At 50.8% G+C, this 18,707-nt stretch overlaps 3 protein-coding genes across 3 annotated transcripts; all 3 read right to left on the reverse strand.

Moving 5' to 3' along the window:
* Nucleotides 1-5,649: 5,649 nt before the first annotated feature.
* LOC116799891 (keratin-associated protein 5-5-like) lies at nt 5,650-7,099 on the reverse strand. The gene has a single exon (XM_032713354.1). The coding sequence runs from the start codon at nt 7,097-7,099 to the stop codon at nt 5,984-5,986; it is 1,116 nt and encodes a 371-aa protein (XP_032569245.1). The 3' UTR covers nt 5,650-5,983.
* A 7,717-nt stretch (nt 7,100-14,816) lies between these two features.
* LOC116799900 (putative small proline-rich protein 5) lies at nt 14,817-15,165 on the reverse strand. Its single transcript, XM_032713365.1, is given in 2 exon segments — nt 14,817-14,981; nt 14,983-15,165. Coding segments are annotated over 2 exon segments (348 nt in total).
* Nucleotides 15,166-18,091: 2,926 nt separating this feature from the next.
* Nucleotides 18,092-18,370, reverse strand: LOC116799895 (putative small proline-rich protein 5). The gene has a single exon (XM_032713360.1). It carries the CDS (start codon nt 18,368-18,370, stop codon nt 18,092-18,094), a length of 279 nt encoding a protein of 92 aa, XP_032569251.1.
* Nucleotides 18,371-18,707: the final 337 nt, after the last annotated feature.

Consider the following 18,707-nt stretch of genomic DNA (forward strand, 5'->3'; position numbering starts at 1 on the left):
CTCCTTTCCAGGCTTCCCTGGCATGAGAATAATTCCTTGAGTGTAAAACTGGAGAACAACACATGTAATTGCAACTTCTCCAGACAGGGCAGAAGAACATGTGTGGCATTTCCTCCCCAGCAGGTCCCCTCTGAGGAGGAACCAACTTCCCAGCCCAAGAGAACTGATTTATTTATTCACTTACAAGGAATTAATGGGGCAGAAGTGAAGGCAAATGTTTCACTTGTGCCTCCAGAGGGAAATTTTCTATAGGCAAGTCCTGCAACTGTGAGAAGGGCTGATCTAGGGGGGCATTTCCCACCCTAGGGAGTCGTGTCCAGCTGTTGGTGTAACCGAGGTGCTCAAACCATCTTTGGGGAGTGGGATACAGATCAGAATGCAAAGAAGGGACATATCAGTGTGAAAACAGAGCAAGAAAAGGGCATTAAATGCATAAAAAGGACTGTGGTGCAGTTTTTGAGGGTTTTGGTTCAACTCCAGCTGATCCTCTCACTCCTTGAAGGCAGCGGAGCTTTCTCAGGATTTGTCCTCCCACTTCAACTCGGTATCTGGTTACTCAGATGTTTTAGCAGAGGCAAGACCTCTGTCTGGTAAGTGTCAAACTGTTTATTTGGCTGTCTGTAGGTCCTGAGGCAGATCTCTGGCTGCTTGGAATCCAGGGAGCTTTCCTGTGTCAGACTGTTTCAGAAGGGGCTCACGTCCTTCATGAGTTCATTGTATTATTTTCATAGGATCACAGAATGATTTGGGTTTGAAGGGACCTTAAAGCTCATCCCATTCCACCCCCTGCCATGGGCAGGGACACTTCCCACTAGCCCAGGTTGCTCCAAGCCCTGTCCAACCTGGCCTTGGACACTCCTGGGGATACAGGGGCAGCCACAGCTTCTGTGGGCAACCTGTGCCAGGGCCTCCCCACCCTCACAGGGAACAATTTCTTCCCAATATCCAACCTAAATTTCCCCTCTGGCAGTCTGAACTCATCCCCCTTGTCCTGTCACTCCAGTTCCTGATGAACAGCCCCTCTCCTACTTCCCTGTAACCCCTTCACACACTGGAAAGCTGCTCTGAAATCTCCACACCACCTTCTCCTCTCCTATTTTCTTCCCATTTCTTTATTTTATACTGGGTGGAGAAATATTGCTCACAGAGGTGCCAGAAACCCAGCCGGTGCTTAAATTGAAGCATCAGGGATGCCCTGATTTTCTTTGTGCAGGAACCCCCCCCTCACCCCCATTTAACACCTTGGAAATAGGAACATCCCAACACTGGAAAAACACCCAAGGAAAAGGCAGCGAACAAACACATCAACTCCAGGAGGTTTGCAGGGTCACAAACTACAGTTTATTGCCTTTTTTTTTTTTTTTTCCAGACAGATTGAAGCAAAACAGCGAAGAAAAGAATTCAACGTCCCACAAACAGTGATGAAAAGAATTCAACATCCCACACCCCAAGAGGGAAGCGAAGAGCAGGACCAGGGCTGGCGAAGGAAGATCCCACTGGTCACTGGGGAGCGGCTTCAAAGCCCTTCACGAGCAGCTGGGGACGGAAGGCAGGAAGAGAAGGTAAGATCTACATCTCTAAGTGAAGGAGGAGGAACATTGGGGTTGTTATCCATATCCAAATCCAGCGGGGAGGAGCCAGGCAGGGCTCAGTTGCCGCCGCAGCAGCCGCCGCCGTTGTTGCCGCCGCAGCAGCCGCCGTTGTTGTTGCTAGTGATGGTGTAGCAGCAGGGCATGGACATGGGCATGCAGCAGGACTGCACGGGCATGCAGCAGGGGCTGCAGCACTGCATGGGGGAGCAGCACACGGGCCTCTTGCAGCCCTTGGAGCTGCTGTAGCAGGTCAGGGAGTAGCTTCCTCCTCCGCAGCAGCCACTGGGCATCTTGTTGGTTGGAGTGTTGGCAAAGCTGGAAGGAAAAGAGAGTTTGGGGGTTTTTTTTGCTGTCTGAATCGCCCAGCTTAAAGCATTCTTATCTCAAAGTCCATCCCGAAGTGGCTGGGGAGGTGCCTGGTGTCCAGAATCCCAGGGCAGCCTGTCCCTGAGATCTCCACATTTTTGCATTGGATACTCTTGCCTTTAGCACATGGTCCAGCATTGGTTCCATCAGAGAGAAACCACCCAGGAGGTGCCCAGACTCATCTCTGGTCCCAGACCCATCTCTGGTCCCAGACTCCCAGACCCATCTCTGGTCCCAGACCCATCTCTGGTCCCAAACTCATCTCTGGTCCCAAACCCATCTTTGGTCGCAGACTCCCAGACCCATCTCTGGTCCCAGACCCATCTCTGGTCCCAGACCCATCTCTGGTCCCAGACCCATCTCTGGTCCCAAACTCATCTCTGGTCCCAAACCCATCTCTGGTCACAGACCAATCTCTGGTCCCCAAAACCAATCTCTGGTCCCCAGATCTTCTGTAGTGCCTGGTCTCAAACCAGACAGCACTAAAAATCCTGCAGAAACCCACAGAAACCAAGTCCAAAAGTAAAGGCAAGCACCAAACTCCAACTTACCCTGATGATCCGTGAGGACTGGAGAGAAGTGGAGGTGAGTGAATGAAGACCCCTCTGCCAGGGAGCCTTTTATACTCTCCAAAGCCTCCCCCCCTGGAAATGAGACATTCCTTGGCTATTCTGACTCCCCTGGGGGTCACCCGGCACATCCTTCCCACGTGTCTTCCGGCATTTAATCTTTACCTCTTTCCTTTTGCTCACCTCCTCAATTCTGCCCGGTAATTACTCCTCCACACGAACAACAGACGCAAATTTCCTAATGAATTTGCGTTAATGGCACCGGAGGCAGCTCTGAAGAAGCTCCACTTCCCCAGGGGTGACCCCGGGACACACTCAGCAATGTGCCTGGGGCTGGGTGGGTGCTGAAGCAGTGGGAGAACCACGCCTGGAACGTGGAGCTGTCCCCACCCGTGTGTCCCCTCTGCCCTTGGTGGGGAATTTTTGGGGACCAGTGGGAACTGTTAGTCAATGGGAATCCTTGTTTTCCTGTCCCTGGGGTCAAAGTTTAGGCTGAAGGGTTTCTCCTTTCTCAGCCTTACTCTTGGGTCTCCCTTCAGGGTGCTGGGCCCTCACACTCCCTGCTTTTTATTTCTGTTATATATTAAGGGGTTTTTTTAATTTTCATCCATGGAAGGGATGGATTAAATCAACACCATTTGAGAAGTTGTTGATGGTGCTTTCATGCCTTGAGAGGGGCCACCAACAAAAGATGAGAGTTCCAAGATGCTGAGGCAGTGCCTATTCATGGCAAATCACATCCAGCAGACTCTGACTGTGGGGCTGATGTGCTGGCAGGTGATCCTTGGTGGCCGGGACGTGATGTATCTTCCCAGGATGCGACCGTGGCGTTGGGTGTCCCTTCTGGAATTGTCCCCAGGGGAGCATTGTTTAGGTCACTGCATAATAGGCAGAAACTTGCCTGCAGGAAGCAACGTCCTGCCTGTGTAAAGCCTCAGCCATCTCCCCTGAAAAAGTCATTCATCACGTTTTTGTCGGGCTTTATTGTCACCCTATTGGCCAAGATGGTCCCAATCATCAGAAACAGTAATTCTATAATCATAGAAATGTGGAATGGTTTGGGTTGGAAGAGAACACCAAAGATCATCTAATCCAACCCTCCTGGGTGGGCAGGGACAGCTTCAACTACATCAGGTTGTTCAGAGCCCCGTCCAACCTGGCCTTGGACGCTCCCAGGGATCCAGGGGCAGCCACAGCTTCTCTGGGAAACCTGTGCCAGGGCCTCCCCACCCTCACAGGGAGGAATTTCTTCCCAATACCCAATCTAAACCTCATTTCTCTCAGTGGGAAGCCATTCCCCCTTGTCCTGTCCCTCCATGCCTTGCCCAAAGTCCCTCTCCAGCTCTCTTGAAGCCCTTTGGGCACTGGAAGGGGCTCTGAGGTTCTCCCTGGAACCTTCTCCTCTCCAGGCTGAACCACCCCAACACTCTCAGCATTTATGACATTTTTCCTGCTGTTAAATGTCATTTAATGTACAGTGGGGTCAGAAATGACACCTCCATGAAGTCCCTTTTACATGCCATGCCCTGTTCTGTGATGTCTTTGTGAACTGTGGTGGTTCTGTGAGTTTGGGACCTGCAGGACCTTTGTAAGCGGGGCAGGATCTGACCCTGCAGCTTTTCCAGGTTGGATGGGGCTCTGAGCAACCTGGACTAGTAGAAGGTGTCCCTGCCCATGGCAGGGGGTGGAACGAGATGATTATTAAGGTCCCTTCCAACCCAAACCATTCCATGACTCCACGATGAAATGAATAATCACATTATTTCCTTAAACAAGGCACTTCTGCTCTAGTTATGGTATAAAATATCCTCCTGCCAGTGCATTGTACATGATTTATCTCAGTAAAAGCCTCCTGAACACCTGGGAAGTGTTTTCAGAAGAGTTAAACAGGTAGAGAAGATGATTCTAACGCAGGTTGAGGAAGCAATCAAGCCAGTGCTCGAGGCACCTTCCCCAGACCTGCAATTCAGGCTGACTCCTGCATTTTAATAGCAAAGAAAGTCCCAGCCAGGTAGGAGAGGTATCCCCGACTCATGTGTGGGCTATTCTAGGAATGAGGCTTTTAAGTTGTATGTTGAGCCCTGGGTTTCATTCCAGTGCTCGGAGTCCAGGAAGGCGCGGAGGAAACGCTCTGCTCACGTAAGAACAATTCCCGTGGTTTCTGGGCTTTTATCTTTGGAAGATGGCAGTGGAAGAAGATGGTGCCTGTGCTCAGTGAGTAGTGAATTCCTCTCAGTACCTCCTGAAATACCCTTTCCAAGATAAGGGAGTTCCTTTACATCTCACTGGGCTCTACAACTTCCTCCCGACGGGCAGCTCCGACCTCTGCTCTGTGTGACAGGGACAGGACCCAGGGAGCAGCTGGAGCTGTGCCAGGGCAGGGTTAGGCTGGATTTTAGGGAAAGGTTCTTCCCCCAGAGGGTGGTTGGGCACTGCCCAGGCTCCCCAGGGCAGTGGGCACAGCCCCAAGGCTGCCAGAGCTCCAGGAGGGTCTGGACAACACTCTGAGGGACAGGGTGGGATTGTTGGGGTGTCTGTGCAGGGCCAGGGGTTGATGAATGGTCCCTGTGGGACCCTTCCAGCTCAGGACATTCCATGATTCTATGATTTACAGAGTGGTGTGTTTTCAGGTGGTGGGATTATGCCTCTATCAGTCCCTGTCATTTGAGTTTTAATTACCTTAACCTTTAAGTTTTACAGTAAACACTGAGCTGTGGCAGATGATCAGGAGGGGCAAGAAGGGATCCTAGAATCATAGAATGGTTTGGGTTGGAAGGGACATTGAAGATCATCCAGTCCCACCCCCTGCCATGGGCAGGGACACCTCCCACCAGCCCAGATTGCTCCAAGCCCCGTCCAGCCTGGCCTTGGACACTCCCAGGGATGGGGCAGCCACAGCTGCTCTGGGCAACCCATTGCAGTGGCTCAGGCTGCTCTGCTTCAGACACAACCTTATTTGTGCCAGCAGACTGGGCAGCTCTTTGTTCCCTAAATGTCCTGCTGTGCCACTGGAGCTCATCTGCAGCCAAAGGCACAGATGGCACCGGATTGAGGACAAATTCTGGGCAAAGCCAGGAAAGAACAACCAAAAGAGCAGAGGTTGCATTTTGCTTAATGCTCAGTTTTATTGTCTACAAGCCAAGAGGGGGAACGAAGAGTGATCACATTGCCAGCAAAGGGCTCCCAAGTCCCAGCCACCAAGAAGAGAATGAACACCCCACTAATATCTAATGGCTCTTTGCCTTATACTATGGGTGATAAATTGAAGATACTCAATAACTAAAGGACAGAAAGAAGCAGCAGCTTAAGCTTGAAAAGAAGAAGAAAATCCCTACGTGTTGGCTCCATCGTGATGAGAACTAGAGGCAAACAAGCAGGTTTTCATCTCCTGGGGCCTGTTCTCGTCGCACACCAGACGTGGAGCTGGCAGAGGTGCTTTTGCCACCCAGGGACAGCTCAGCAGCTCTTCTTGATGCAGCACTGCTGGATGGGGATGCAGGGGACACAGCACTTCCTGACAGTGGTGCAGCACTGCACGGGGCTGCAGCAAACCACCACGGGCTTCTTCACCACGTAGGAGCAGCAGGAGGAGCAGCAGGGCCGGGGCACACAGCAGACGGACTTCTGGCACACCTTGGTGCAGCACACGGGCTGCTGGCACGGGTCACAGCACACAGACTGGCACGGGTCACAGCACACAGACTGGCAGGGGTCACAGCAGGGCTTCTGGCACGGGTCACAGCACACAGACTGGCATGGGTCACAGCAGCTGGACTGCTGGCATGGATCACAGCAGGGCTTCTGGCACGGGTCACAGCAGACTGCCTGCTGGCACGGGTCACAGCAGGGCTTCTGGCATGGATCACAACAGACTGCCTGCTGGCACGGGTCACAGCACACAGTCTGGCATGGGTCACAGCAGGGCTTCTGACATGGGTCACAGCACACAGTCTGGCACGGGTCACAGCAGGGCTTCTGGCATGGATCACAGCAGACTGCCTGCTGGCATGGGTCACAACAGGGCTTCTGGCATGGATCACAACAGACTGCCTGCTGGCATGGGTCACAGCAGGGCTTCTGGCACGGGTCACAGCACACAGTCTGGCACGGGTCACAGCAGGGCTTCTGGCATGGATCACAGCAGACTGCCTGCTGGCACGGGTCACAGCAGGGCTTCTGGCATGGGTCACAACACACAGTCTGGCACGGGTCACAGCAGGGCTTCTGGCATGGGTCACAGCAGACTGCCTGCTGGCACGGGTCACAGCAGGGCTCACAACACACGGTCTTCTGGCACGGGTCGCAGCACACAGACTGGCACGGGTCACAGCAGACAGTCTTCTGGCATGGGTCACAGCAGACAGTCTTCTGGCACGGGTCACAGCACACTGTCTTCTGGCACGGGTCGCAGCAGCAGGACTGCTGGCAGGGGCTGCAGCACACGCTCTTCTCGCAGCACACGGTTTTCTGGCAGGGGCTGCAGCACACGGTTTTCTGGCAGGGGCTGCAGCACACGGTCTTGGTCTTCACGACGGAGCAGCATCCTGTGGAGCAACATCCAGTGGAGCACATGTTGTTGGGAGTGTGGTTGAGGGTGGACGGAGTGAGGACCTGAAACACAACAGACTTTCAGACACGACCCATCTCTCCAAGTCCAGTGTTTATTTTGGCATAGAAGTGCTGCTGCCTCAAGCCGTGGGTGGTACCCACATCCCACCCTGCTTCCTACGGAGTTCCTTGAGGTGCCAAACTTCCTTGAGTTGCCAAGAAAGATCCTTACAGAAATTGAGCCACCTGTCGCTATCCCAGAGAGATTTCATCCAACTTCCCTCCTCCCTGAAGATCACTCCCTGAACTTCCACCCCAAGAGGCTCATTTTCCACTCTGCCCTCCCTACTTATTGCAAGACACAATAGACCAACAGGCTCAAAAGATCTGGATTTCCTAGAGAGCTGCAGAGCATGGAATCAGAGAACAGTTTGGGTTGGAAGGGACCTCTAAAGGTCAATCCAGTCCAACGCCCTGCAAAGATCAAACACAAAGACACATTTCCATTGACCAAACCCCAAGCCATCACCACCACTGCTAATAGGTACCACTTACCGTAGCAGCTGAGAGGTGAAGTTGTGTGAGGAGCAAAGGGACCTGGAGACCTTTTATTTAGCTCGGGCTTGCCCTGCCGGACATGAGGTACCCCCCAGCAATTCGAGATTTACGCACTCAGCCTGCACTTATTCACCCAATGGGCCTTCAGCTGGTTAGTCTTTGCCTCGTGGGTTTTGACCAAGACCTCAATTTTGTGTCATTATCAATTTGTTGTGTGAATTTTTTACAGTTTTTTAATGTCAAGTTAATTCTTGTGGGATTCTTTAAAGGGTTTTTTTCCTGCTTGTTTTGCATATGGTAAAGCTGCTACATTGAGATCCTCCGTGGCTTGTTCAGCTGGAGAGTGCTTAATTAACATCAAAATCCTCATTAAGATTGAGGTGCAGTGGATTCCAGAGGCTTCTGGATGTCAGTCGCTCCTTGATATGATTTTTAGAATAGAATTCCAGGAAAGGTAATTCCATGGCCTTGTGTTTCGTGTCTGAGTGAAGAAATGGTGAAGCCCAGTGGGGTCTCTGGTCATCAGAAGGACAAATAGGGAACAGAAAGTTCTTGAGATCTCACCCCTCTCTGTCTCATCCCATCCATGCAGGGGATGACACTTGGCCTTGGAATAGAATCATGGAATCATGGAATGTCCTGCGTTGGAAGGGACCCACAAGGATCATCAAGGTCCAACTCCTGGCCCTGCACAGCCCCACCAATGCCACCATGCCCAAACACCCCCTGAGCTCAAGGCCTTGCCAACATCATTGCCAAGACAATTTAGGTGCACAGGACTGTGCAAATTCCCCGTGGAAATCCGGAGTTCGGCTCAAGTCGGGGTCCGTATTTTTCCAACTCCTTTTTGATGTATTCAAATCAAAGCCGAATGCAAAACCCCTCTGGAAGTTTTGCATCCTGTTTATGCTCAGCACAACTCGATCTGCAAAATTCCTATTCAATTCTTTTCAAATTCCACTTTGCCCTCGAGTAATGGAAGGTGTGATTTCTGGAATAACTCTGTGCTCACCTCTCAGTCACCCATGGACGGCCATTAGTGCCGATGATAATGATCACCTCGTGATTATTCATTAATGATGAGCATTAATATCTGCTTTGCCTGAAGGCTCCATGGGATGTCCTGAGCACCTCGAGGATTTCAAATGAAACCACATCTTTATAAAATATTATCTCTCTGCTGTCAGAGGAAATTCAGGGGACTCGGGACCGTGACTGACGTGATGGAAGGTTTTGTGTCTGAGGTCACCCTGAGGAGAAGGGCTGATCCTGCTGCTTGGCCACCCTCCCCTGTGTCCTACAGCTTCTCTGGAGACACCCTGAGTTCTGCTGAGGTGAAGGAGGGAAGATTTAGGCTGTGTTTGCTCAGCCAGGACTAAAATCTTGGACGCTGAGGACACGATAGGTCATCATGAACCTTCTGTTTGACTTCTGGGGACACAAACCCTCTGTTTTCACCCAGTTCTGTTGGGCAACTGCTGTTCAAACTTGGCTGCATCACAGCTTGGAGGAGCTGCTCTTGCTTCGAGGGGTTCAGAGGGCCATGAAGTCACCACTTCTCCAGGCAAGGTCTTTCCAAGGTCAGTGTTCCTGCTCACTAAAACATGGGCTTAACTGAGCTCAGCCTCATGCTAATGAGCAGGTGAGACCAGGTCACTGCCATACATTATCATCTAATTAGAGATTGAGATTTGTACACCAGCTGAGTACCTGCACCTCTTCAAACAGCCAAGGGGATTCCTGAGCCTGCAGAGAAATTCCAGGAGAATCCAACACTGGAAATATGGGGAATCCTGAGCAGGGAGGTAAAGTAAGAGATGTTGGTGAAAATAAAGCAGTTTTATGTGTGAAAATAAGGCAGTTTTATGTGTGACTTTGTATGGATTTGGTGCATTGCTTCATCCAGAGAGCCAAAACCCCCACTGCTAGAGCTGGATGTGAATATCAAAAGGGTTTGAAGTTCTGTGAGATGGATCTGCAGGGATCCCATGGAGAGACCCATCACTGATTTTACAAAAGATTCAACCTAGAGACATAAAAAATTCCCAATTAAATTTTGCATGGAGTGAAGGGATTTAGGAGGCTCCATAAGATGCCAGGAGTAGAGTAATACTGTCTGTTTGGATTGGAGGATTATGGATGCAGTGAAGCAACTCTTGCTGGGAAACAAATTCCTCCCCATTAATCCTTCGGGGATTCCCACAGTTTATCCTGGTTGTGGAAATCTGCTGTTACGTTATTTAACACATATTAAACAGAGCAGAAACATCCCTTTAGGCTGTTTAGAGTGCTATCCTCTCCAGGCTGAACGTTCCCAACTCTCCCAGCCTGTCTCCATAGGGGAAGGGCTCCAGTCCCTTCACCAACACTGTGGCCTCCTCTGGACTCACTCCAAGGCACAGAAATGTTCCGTGGTCAGTCACAGAGGAGAAAGTTGGACTCCTGGGGCAGCAAGAGAAAGTCTCAGCTTGAAGACAAACCCACTGCTGTGGACACAGAGCTCCCCTACCTCAACACCCACCTGCAGGGAGGGCAAGAATGAGTCAGAAAATGAGTTTTTAGCGCAGCTGCCAAGGGTCGTGTGAAGATGAGCCACCTCTTGGCAGGGACAGCAACCCACATGCAGGTGAGTAATTAATTGCTCCCTGCATCCCATTGGCCACTTTTCCTTTTCAGCCTGTTGCTCTGTAATGACGATTTTCTCCATAACCTGTAAATAGGGAATTCCCATTCCTTACAGACCAACTGCTCATTTACTGGGCATTGCAGAGCTCGGCTCATTCCAGCCTGTTTCCCACGCCCGGGGTGGGTGGATGAGTCACCCCAGGGAAACCTTCCCTTATTTTACAGTGGAGAAATTGTTTAATTGAGGGTGTTCCAAGGCAAGCTGCAAACCCTGCAGGATTTGCTTTGTTTTGCTTCCAAATGCAGCCCTAGGAAAGCAGGAACATGCAGGGAAAACAGGAATCCACAGGTCAGGCCCCCGGCTGGAAATCCAAACCCCCCAACGTGTGCTGAGCTCAGTGCAAGGATTTGTTTCCAATTAACCCTTCCAGCCCTCTGCCTGAGGTGCTCCTGGGATCACTGCTGGGAGCTGCAGGCATTTCCCATGGCTTTCATGTTTCCTTGGCATTCCTCCTACTTGAGCTGCTTTCAGCAGGGATTAAAGCACAGCTCCAAACCCACAAGAAAACACAGGTGCCACCAGACAAGCACAGAATCCCAGGATTGCTGAGGTTGGAAAAGACCTCCAGGATCACGGGGTGCCCCCTGTGCCCCATCCCCACCTTGGCCCCAGCCCAGAGCACTCAGTGCCACATCCAGTCCTTCCCTGGACACCTCCAGGGCTGGGGACTCCCCCACCTCCCTGGGCAGCCCCTGCCAAGGCCTGAACACCCTTTTCCATGGGGAAATTCCTCCTGATGTCCAACCTGACCCTCCCCTGGCACAGCTTGAGGCCGTTTCCCCTCCTCCTGTCCCTTGTTCCCTGGGAGCAGAGCCTGATCCCCCCTGGCTCCCCCCTCCTGTCAGGGAATTCCAGAGCCAGAAGGTCCCCCCTGAGCCTCCTTTTCTCTGGGATGAGCCCCCCCCGCTCCCTCAGGTCCTTCTGGAGCTTCCCAGCCACTCTTCCCCCAGCTGGAGCTTCCCAGGGGGTTGCTGTGGTCCCAGTGGAAAACTCGACACTTGGCCTTGTTAAACTCATACCTTGGCCCATCGATCCATCCCGTGTGACAGAGTGGTGACTAAAACACCCAGAACTGTTCAGTTGGCTTGAAACACCATTTTTATTGTCTTGCAGGAGAGTGAAGCAGCAAAGCAAGGAGGAAACTGTTCCCAGCAGAGAGGGGACAAACAGCTCAAAACTCATGAGACCAAGAGGCTTCACCCCCAAATGGTGTCACCTCCAACCCTTCTTAGGACTGTTTGCCTGGAGAGAAGGCTGGAAAGGCTGGAGAAAGGCTGGAAAGCCATGAGCACAGCAGTGAGCTTGAGGCCTTGGGCGAGGAACGAGGCAGCACATCCGGGTGCCAGGATCAGATCCTTCCTCAGTACTTGGGGTACGTTGGTGGCATCTTGCAGATGTTCTTGGCGTACTGGGGGCAGTAGGGGGCTGGGGGGCAATAACGCTGCACGGGGGGGCAATAACTCTGCACGGGGGGGCAATAACGCTGCACGGGGGGGCAACAGGGGATCACGTAGCTGAACTTCTGCACCGGCTGCCTCTGGAGGGTGTAGTGGCAGGAGGGCCCCGAGTCGTGGCAGGAGCGGGATCCGTGGCAGGAAGACCTGGATCCGTGGCAGGAGGACTCGTAGTCGTGGCAGGACCCCCGGGAGCACATCTTCTGGAGTATCAGCAGAGCTGTGTGGAGCAAGAGATCAATGTGGTGAGAGGAAACTCAGTTCACTTCTTGTATTCTCCCCCTTTTTAATAATATTTTTCTCAACATCTCCAGTCTTGATTCTCCAGCTTCTCTTTCTTTTTTCCTGCCTAATCCAGACCCAGCAATCCTGGTGGATCTGCTGGGTGTGCTCTGGGAGCTGCTGTGTGGAATCAGGTCCCTACAAGCCAATTGGAGCCCCATGAGCCCATTTCCAAACCCACCTCCCTTGTGAAAGAGCTCAGAGTTTGTGCCACCCGAGGATCCCTTCGAGTGCCTTTGCTGCCCCTTCCCGGTGATCCCCATCCCTCCACCTACCATTCCCTCTTCCTCAGGGGCACAAGGAGGAACTCAACCAAGTCCCAGCTCCCAGGAGGTCCACAAAAACCTCTTGTGGAGTTTTCTTCTCTCTCAGCCAGAGCAGAAATTGTAAAATTGGTCTTACCCTCTTCAGCTGCAGCGAGAAGCTTCTGGAAGCGAAGGCGAGCGACTGAGGAGGACTGGGCTGAGCGACCTTTTATACCCTCCAAAGGTTATCTGGGATATGAGACACCTCTGTGCAATGACAGTTTAATTATTTCCGCCCTCAATCCCTATTTTTAGTGTTTCCTCTTTGGCACACCATGTCCCATCCCATAGGTAATTCCCAACGCAGGGATTTTTGAAGTCACTTCTCTCCCGTTTCCTGGAGACTGACACTAATCTGACGGGCGTTAATTAGCTGGCCAGGGGATAACTGGGATTGCATCAGTGACAGAAAGGGCCCAGAAATGCTGACTCCTGGGGAAGGTCTCCCGTTGGGTGCAGGTGACAGCTCAGGACTTTAATTTGCCTGTTGCTGAATGCCAAGAGGAAATAATGGGATTATCAGCTGCAACTCCTGGGCATGGCACAAAGCTGGAAAATCCGGAGGGATCTCCTCGGTTCCCTGGTGTGGCAAAAAAGAAAATGTTTCTGGTGCTTCACATGTTCCTTGAGTTGGCAGATGATTGGGATGATCCCATCAGATCGTTCCACGTGAATCAAAGGTTATTGAGATCAGAGAAAAGCAGCTGATGATGAGCTCTGTGCAAGGTAGGAGTGTAGTAAGTTTTCCCATTCCTTGGTTTCTCTTTCCTTCACTGATATTTTTATGCTTTTTCCCCCCCCTGACCTCACCTGCAGAGGTGTGGAAAGCAAAGGATTCAGAGAAAGGGAACCAAAGTTTGAGCAAATATTGGGTTCTGTCACTAAAGCTGGATTTATAACCCCATTTGACCCAGATTTTGAAGCCCAAGAAAAAGAAACTCATCAACTTGGGGAAATGTTGCCCATTAGAGCAATTTATTGAGTGAGAAGGAGAAGATCCTCCCAAAGTGTGGGTGTCCTGCAGCTTTTCTTCAGGCCAGAGGCAACACAATTGCTTGTGGTGAGTTCTGTACAAGGGAGGATGGCCCCAATTCCTCAGGGACATTTTGTGACTCAGTTGTGGGTCCCAGACCAAGACCTGCACTTGCCCAGCCACCAAAATCAGTGCTGGTGTGACAGTTCCTTCCCCCAGGCTTTGTCCTGGAGCATCACACTGGTGTTCCTCCAAAATCTTTCTGCCTGGTCAACAACCTTCCAAAAATGGGGTGTTGTTGGTTACACCCACTCAAAAGGCATCTCTGAACCTTTCAGATTCAGGTCCTGTTAAAGAAAATGTGACCCTTAAAGAGTTTAATCATCCTCTGCTCACAGACCTTCCAGGGCAGTTTGTGGCTTCTGTTTTCAGAGGCTCAGACGTGTTCAGGTATTTGAAAATATTTATATTTATATTTATTTACCCAAGGTCTGGCATTGGGCTTGGAGGAAATTATTGCATGTTGAGAAAGAGCAACTGTGACCTACTTATTGCCCTTCCATTTAATGAGCTATCACAGAATCCCAGGATCAATTAGGTTGGAAAAGACCTCCAAGAGCATCCAGTCCCCCCTGTGCCCCATCCCCACCTTGGCCCCAGCCCAGAGCACTCAGTGCCACAGCCAGTCCTTCCCTGGGCACCTCCAGGGCTGGGGACTCCCCCATCTCCCTGGGCAGCCCCTGCCAAGGCCTGAACACCCTTTCCAGGAGGAAATTCCTCCTGATGTCCAACCTGACCCTCCCCTGGCACAGCTGGAGGCTGTTTCCTCTCCTCCTGTCCCTTGTTCCCTGGGAGCAGAGCCTGACCCCCACTTTTCTACACCCTCCTGTCAGGGAGTTGCTGAGTTTGAATTCAAGTTGAATTCTCTGATCTTTTTTTCACAATGATGGGACAAAAATTTGTGTGGACCCCTGGAAGCAAGGGAAGCTTTACTCTGCTCAACCCTTATGCCCATGTAGATTTTTGGTAACTGAGAACTTTTCCCTCTACTAATGTGTCTTCCATTCATTCCCAAATGAATGTGGGAATTATTTGCCACCAACTGTTGGGATACTTTGAGAATATGAGGAAATTTGACTGAAGAACCCAGAAAAAAATGTAAAAAAAAATCAAGGAAAAAGAGAATAAAGAAATTAAAAACCAACAAGGGTCTCATGAACTGCCGGATTTATTATTTCCCACACCCAGATGAGTCCGAAACAGAAAATGCACAACAGACAAAGATCCCCAACAGCAATTAAAGCCCTGAATAATTAGAAAGGACATTTCCCGAATAATTAGAAAGAATGACACCACAGATGTTAATTAGGGGAACACTTCATCCCAGGGAGGCACATGGCAGGATTTCAGGGAGGAGGAGACGAGCCGTGGTCAGAGCGTCCGAGGGAGGAGCCGGTGGGTCCGGAGTCGGGGTTGGATCCTGTCAATACTTGGGGCAAGCTGGGGGCAGGTTACAGATGTTCTTGGTGTACTGGGGGCAGTAGGGGACCTGGGGGCAGTAGGGGACCTGGGGGCAATATGGGACCTGGGGGCAGTAGGGGATCTGGGGGCAGTAAGGGCCCGGGGGGCAGTAGCGCTGCCCGGGGGGGGCAGCAGGACGGCACGAAGCTGCATTTCTCCACCGGCTCCCTCTGGACGGGGTAGTGGCAGGAGGACTCTGAGTCGTGGCAGGAGGAGCGGGACCTGAGGCAGGAGAACCAGGATCTGTGGCTGGAAGAGCGGGATCCGTGGCAGGAGGACTCGTGGTCGTGGCAGGAGCTGCGGGAGCACATCGTTCCGGAGCGCCGGGAGCTGGAGGGAAGAGAGACCCTGTCAGCCTGGTACACTGAGACCCACTGGGGCCTCCCGTGCTTTCCTCGGCTCTTGTCCTGTAGTGGGATGGGAAGTGTTGTCTTCCTGTGTTTTGTAATATCTGGGATGTTGTGGCCCTGCCAGTGACTCTGCCTTGGCTTTTGGGGGATGCTCTGTGATGGTCCAGCTCTGACAGGAATTTCCCTGCCAAGATGCTACTTAAGGTAAAATTTACTTCTCAAATTTACTTCTACACTGATTTGTCTGAGCTCTCTCCCTCTCCATCACCAACGAGTTTGGGAATGAATTCCTTGCTGGCTCCCAAAGACTTTGTGTCTTTGTGGATCTGCTCCTTCAAGTACTCCTATTTTTCTATCATCCCATCTCTGAGCAAACCACGAGCACCCTCGGTGTAGCCAACATGTTCAGGCACCTGATCCCCCCAGCCAAGGAATTTCTAAGACAAAGGCAAGGTCTAAACACAGAACTAGTCCTCTGTCAACTTCTGCTGCTCAAGAGAAGATAAATCAATATAATCCAACTCACCCTTTGCTGGAGCAAGAGGAAGAGCGCGGAGAGCTGATGCTGAATGGAGGAGGAACAAGGTATGGCCAACTTTTATATCTTCCCAAGGGTTGTCCAAGAAATTAGGCACCTCTTGGCAATGCTGACACAAACACTCATATTCATATTTATCTTCTGTGTCTGGTTTTGAGCATTTCCAATTCGATGCCGTCAGGAAAAGCCATTATGACTTTTTCCTCAGCACTATAATAGACAACAACGAATTTCCCAATCTGCTTATAAGGGAATTTTGAAGGCTGAGGCACATTTACATATTAAAAATGCACCTAACCCTGGAGTTATTAAGTGATTTGTCGTTGGGCAACCGGGATTGCATCAACGTACAAGTCAGAGGTGTTGACTCCAGGCCCGTGTGCTGCCCCTTGCTCTGCTCGGCACACTCACATTTTGATTGATGGAGTTTTTTTCCTGACAAAAGGCACTGTAATTAACAGCCCCAGCTCCCGGGGACTCGATTAGAGGGAGGTCCTGTTGACGAGCTCGAATGCACCCGACGCCTCAGCACAGGAGGTGACGCCAAAAGGACCTTCCCCAAATCCAATTTTTGTCATTCCGTTTGTGAATCCACCAACCCTCAACTGCTTCTCACTCCTGCTGCAACATCACCCTGTTTAATTCCTCCTCCAAGGAAGGAGGGGGTTTCAAAGCCTTTTGTGTGAGGATTTTCCCTCCTGGCAACCTGTTTTCAGACCCAACTTGTTTTGGGGTCCCATCTGATTTGAGCAGTTCTGTAATTTTTACTCATTTTTTTACCTTCAAGTTTCTTTCACAATGGCCCAAGATTTCAGGACAATAAATCAATCAATAAAATGAAATGGGTGATTGTTCCTTTCCTGTGACTTTTATCCAGGAGAGTGCCTCAGAAACAACTCAGGGGTCAGGGAAGGAGTTGATCTTTAGTGTCCCTTCCAACACAAACCATTTTATGACTCTCTGATTATTTTTCCTGATTTTTTCAAGGCTGTGATTCAGCAAACCAAAAGTGTTCGAGAAAATATTTCAGAGCCAATCTCAGTCAGGAAAATCCGAAGCCTTCTGAGAAGTGCTGTGAGTTGTAAATGGGGGAGAAATGGTTTATTCAGGTTGATAAAAACCTTTTGGGGAAGGCCCTGGGGTCGGCTCTCCATGAGAGAGGGTGAATTCACAGAATCACGGAATGGTTTGGGTTGGAAGGGACCGTGAGGATCGTCTGGTTCAGCTCTCAGGCTCAGTAATTTCAGCTGAGTCTGGTTGTTGAGCTCCCTGAGAAGCTGATGCAGCCGAACAGGAGCCTGTTCTGGAAGGGATGGCTCAGCTGGGGAGATAAGGGCAGTCCCAGGCTGCAAAAAGCAGACGCACATTTAGCATTTAGTTTTAAGTGCCTGCAATTGTCACTGGAAACAGCAATTTGGAGCCCAGTGAAAGAAGGAGGGTTGGGAAAAAACCACTAAGTGCCCATTTGCACTTTTCAGACACCTCGAAATGTTTGTGATTCTGAGTCAGGGTGAGAAGTGGAGCGGGAGGTGCTGCTGAGGGAGGGACTGAGTGAGGGAGTTCTACATTAAATAGAATCATGGAATGGTTTGGGTTGGAAGGGACCTTAAAAATCACCCCCTTCCACCCCCTGTCAGGGGCAGGGCCACCTTCTGCTATCCCAGGTTGCTCTAACCTGGCCTGGGACATTTCCAGGGATGGGGCAGCCACAGCTTCTCTGGGAAACCTGTGCCAGGGCCTCACCTCCCTCCCAGGGAAGAATTCCTTCCAGACATAAATATATAAATATATATTCTGTATATAAATATATATAAATAAATAGGGTGCAGGTGAGCTCCTTGCACATTCACCTGCCCCAGAAATGTCTCTGCAATCACTGGCTTTTATTATTTTGAAACTTTTGGGGCATTTTGTGCTAAGTTTTAAGAAAAGAATGCAAAGGGGTGACTCAGAAGTCAGAGGTGATGATGATTCTCAGGTAAAGAGGTTAAAGAATAAACAAATATATCTAAAATATAAATAAACACATAAACGTAAATAAACAGATCATGAACTCTTTCTACTTTTGGAAATCAAATTTTATTGTCTCATCTGTGTGTTTTTGGGGGGGTTGACACATCTGTGTGTCAGGAATCATTCCCGGCTCCATGGAAAACCACCTCAGCTGAGTCTTTTGTGCTGAGTAAATGAAACCAAATTGGACTCCTATTTTGGAGGAGATTCCAATCACAGATGAGGAATTCGAGGGTCAAATCAAAGAGGGGAAAAGAGAAGCATCAATTCAATATTTCAGGCACTGAGGGCACCCGAGGCGGGAGGGAGCCGGTGGGTCCAGGCTGGATCCTCCCTTTAATATTTGGGGTAAGTTGGTGGCATCTTGCAGATGTTCTTGGTGTACTGGGGGCAGTAGGGGGCCGGGGGGCAATAACGCTGCAGGGGAGGGTAACAGGGCTGCACGGGGGGGCAATAACTCTGCACGGGGGGGCAACAGGGGGTCACGTAGCTGAACTTCTGCACCGGCTGCCTCTGGAGGGTGTAGTGGCAGGAGGGCCCCGAGTCGTGGCAGGACGAGTGGGACTCGTGGCAGGAGGTTTCGTGGCTGTGGCAGGAGGACCCCCGGGAGCACATTTTTCCTGGAGGATCAGAGGAGCTGGAGGGGGGAGAGAGAGAGAGAGAAACGCTCACGTGGTCACAGATGGATGGGATTACACTGACATCCTGCAGTTTGCTCTGGGATCCCCTTTTTTCTTCCTGATTTCTAGTTCTTCAGGGGTAAGGAAGTGGTATCAGGGTTGATTGGGAGATGCTTTACAGCCCCCCCCCCCAAACTTTTTCAGATGCAAGTTGCCTTTTAGAGAAAAACTGGTCAAAACCTTTGCTGCCCATGAGCAACTCCAGACCCTCCAGTGCCTTCTGAAGTCCTTTGTCCACAAAATCCTCTCTCTGTTCTCTCTCTGTATTTCCC

The sequence above is a fragment of the Chiroxiphia lanceolata genome, chromosome 29 (assembly GCF_009829145.1).
Source record: "Chiroxiphia lanceolata isolate bChiLan1 chromosome 29, bChiLan1.pri, whole genome shotgun sequence".
In the NCBI taxonomy this organism is placed as follows: Eukaryota; Metazoa; Chordata; class Aves; order Passeriformes; family Pipridae; genus Chiroxiphia; species Chiroxiphia lanceolata.

What these genes read in the sequence shown, in the direction of transcription:
- LOC116799891 (XM_032713354.1), bottom strand. Translation starts at nt 7,099, where the DNA reads ATGTGCTCCACTGGATGTTGCTCCACAGGATGCTGCTCCGTCGTGAAG.
- LOC116799895 (XM_032713360.1), bottom strand. Translation starts at nt 18,370, where the DNA reads ATGTGCTCCCGGGGGTCCTCCTGCCACAGCCACGAAACCTCCTGCCAC.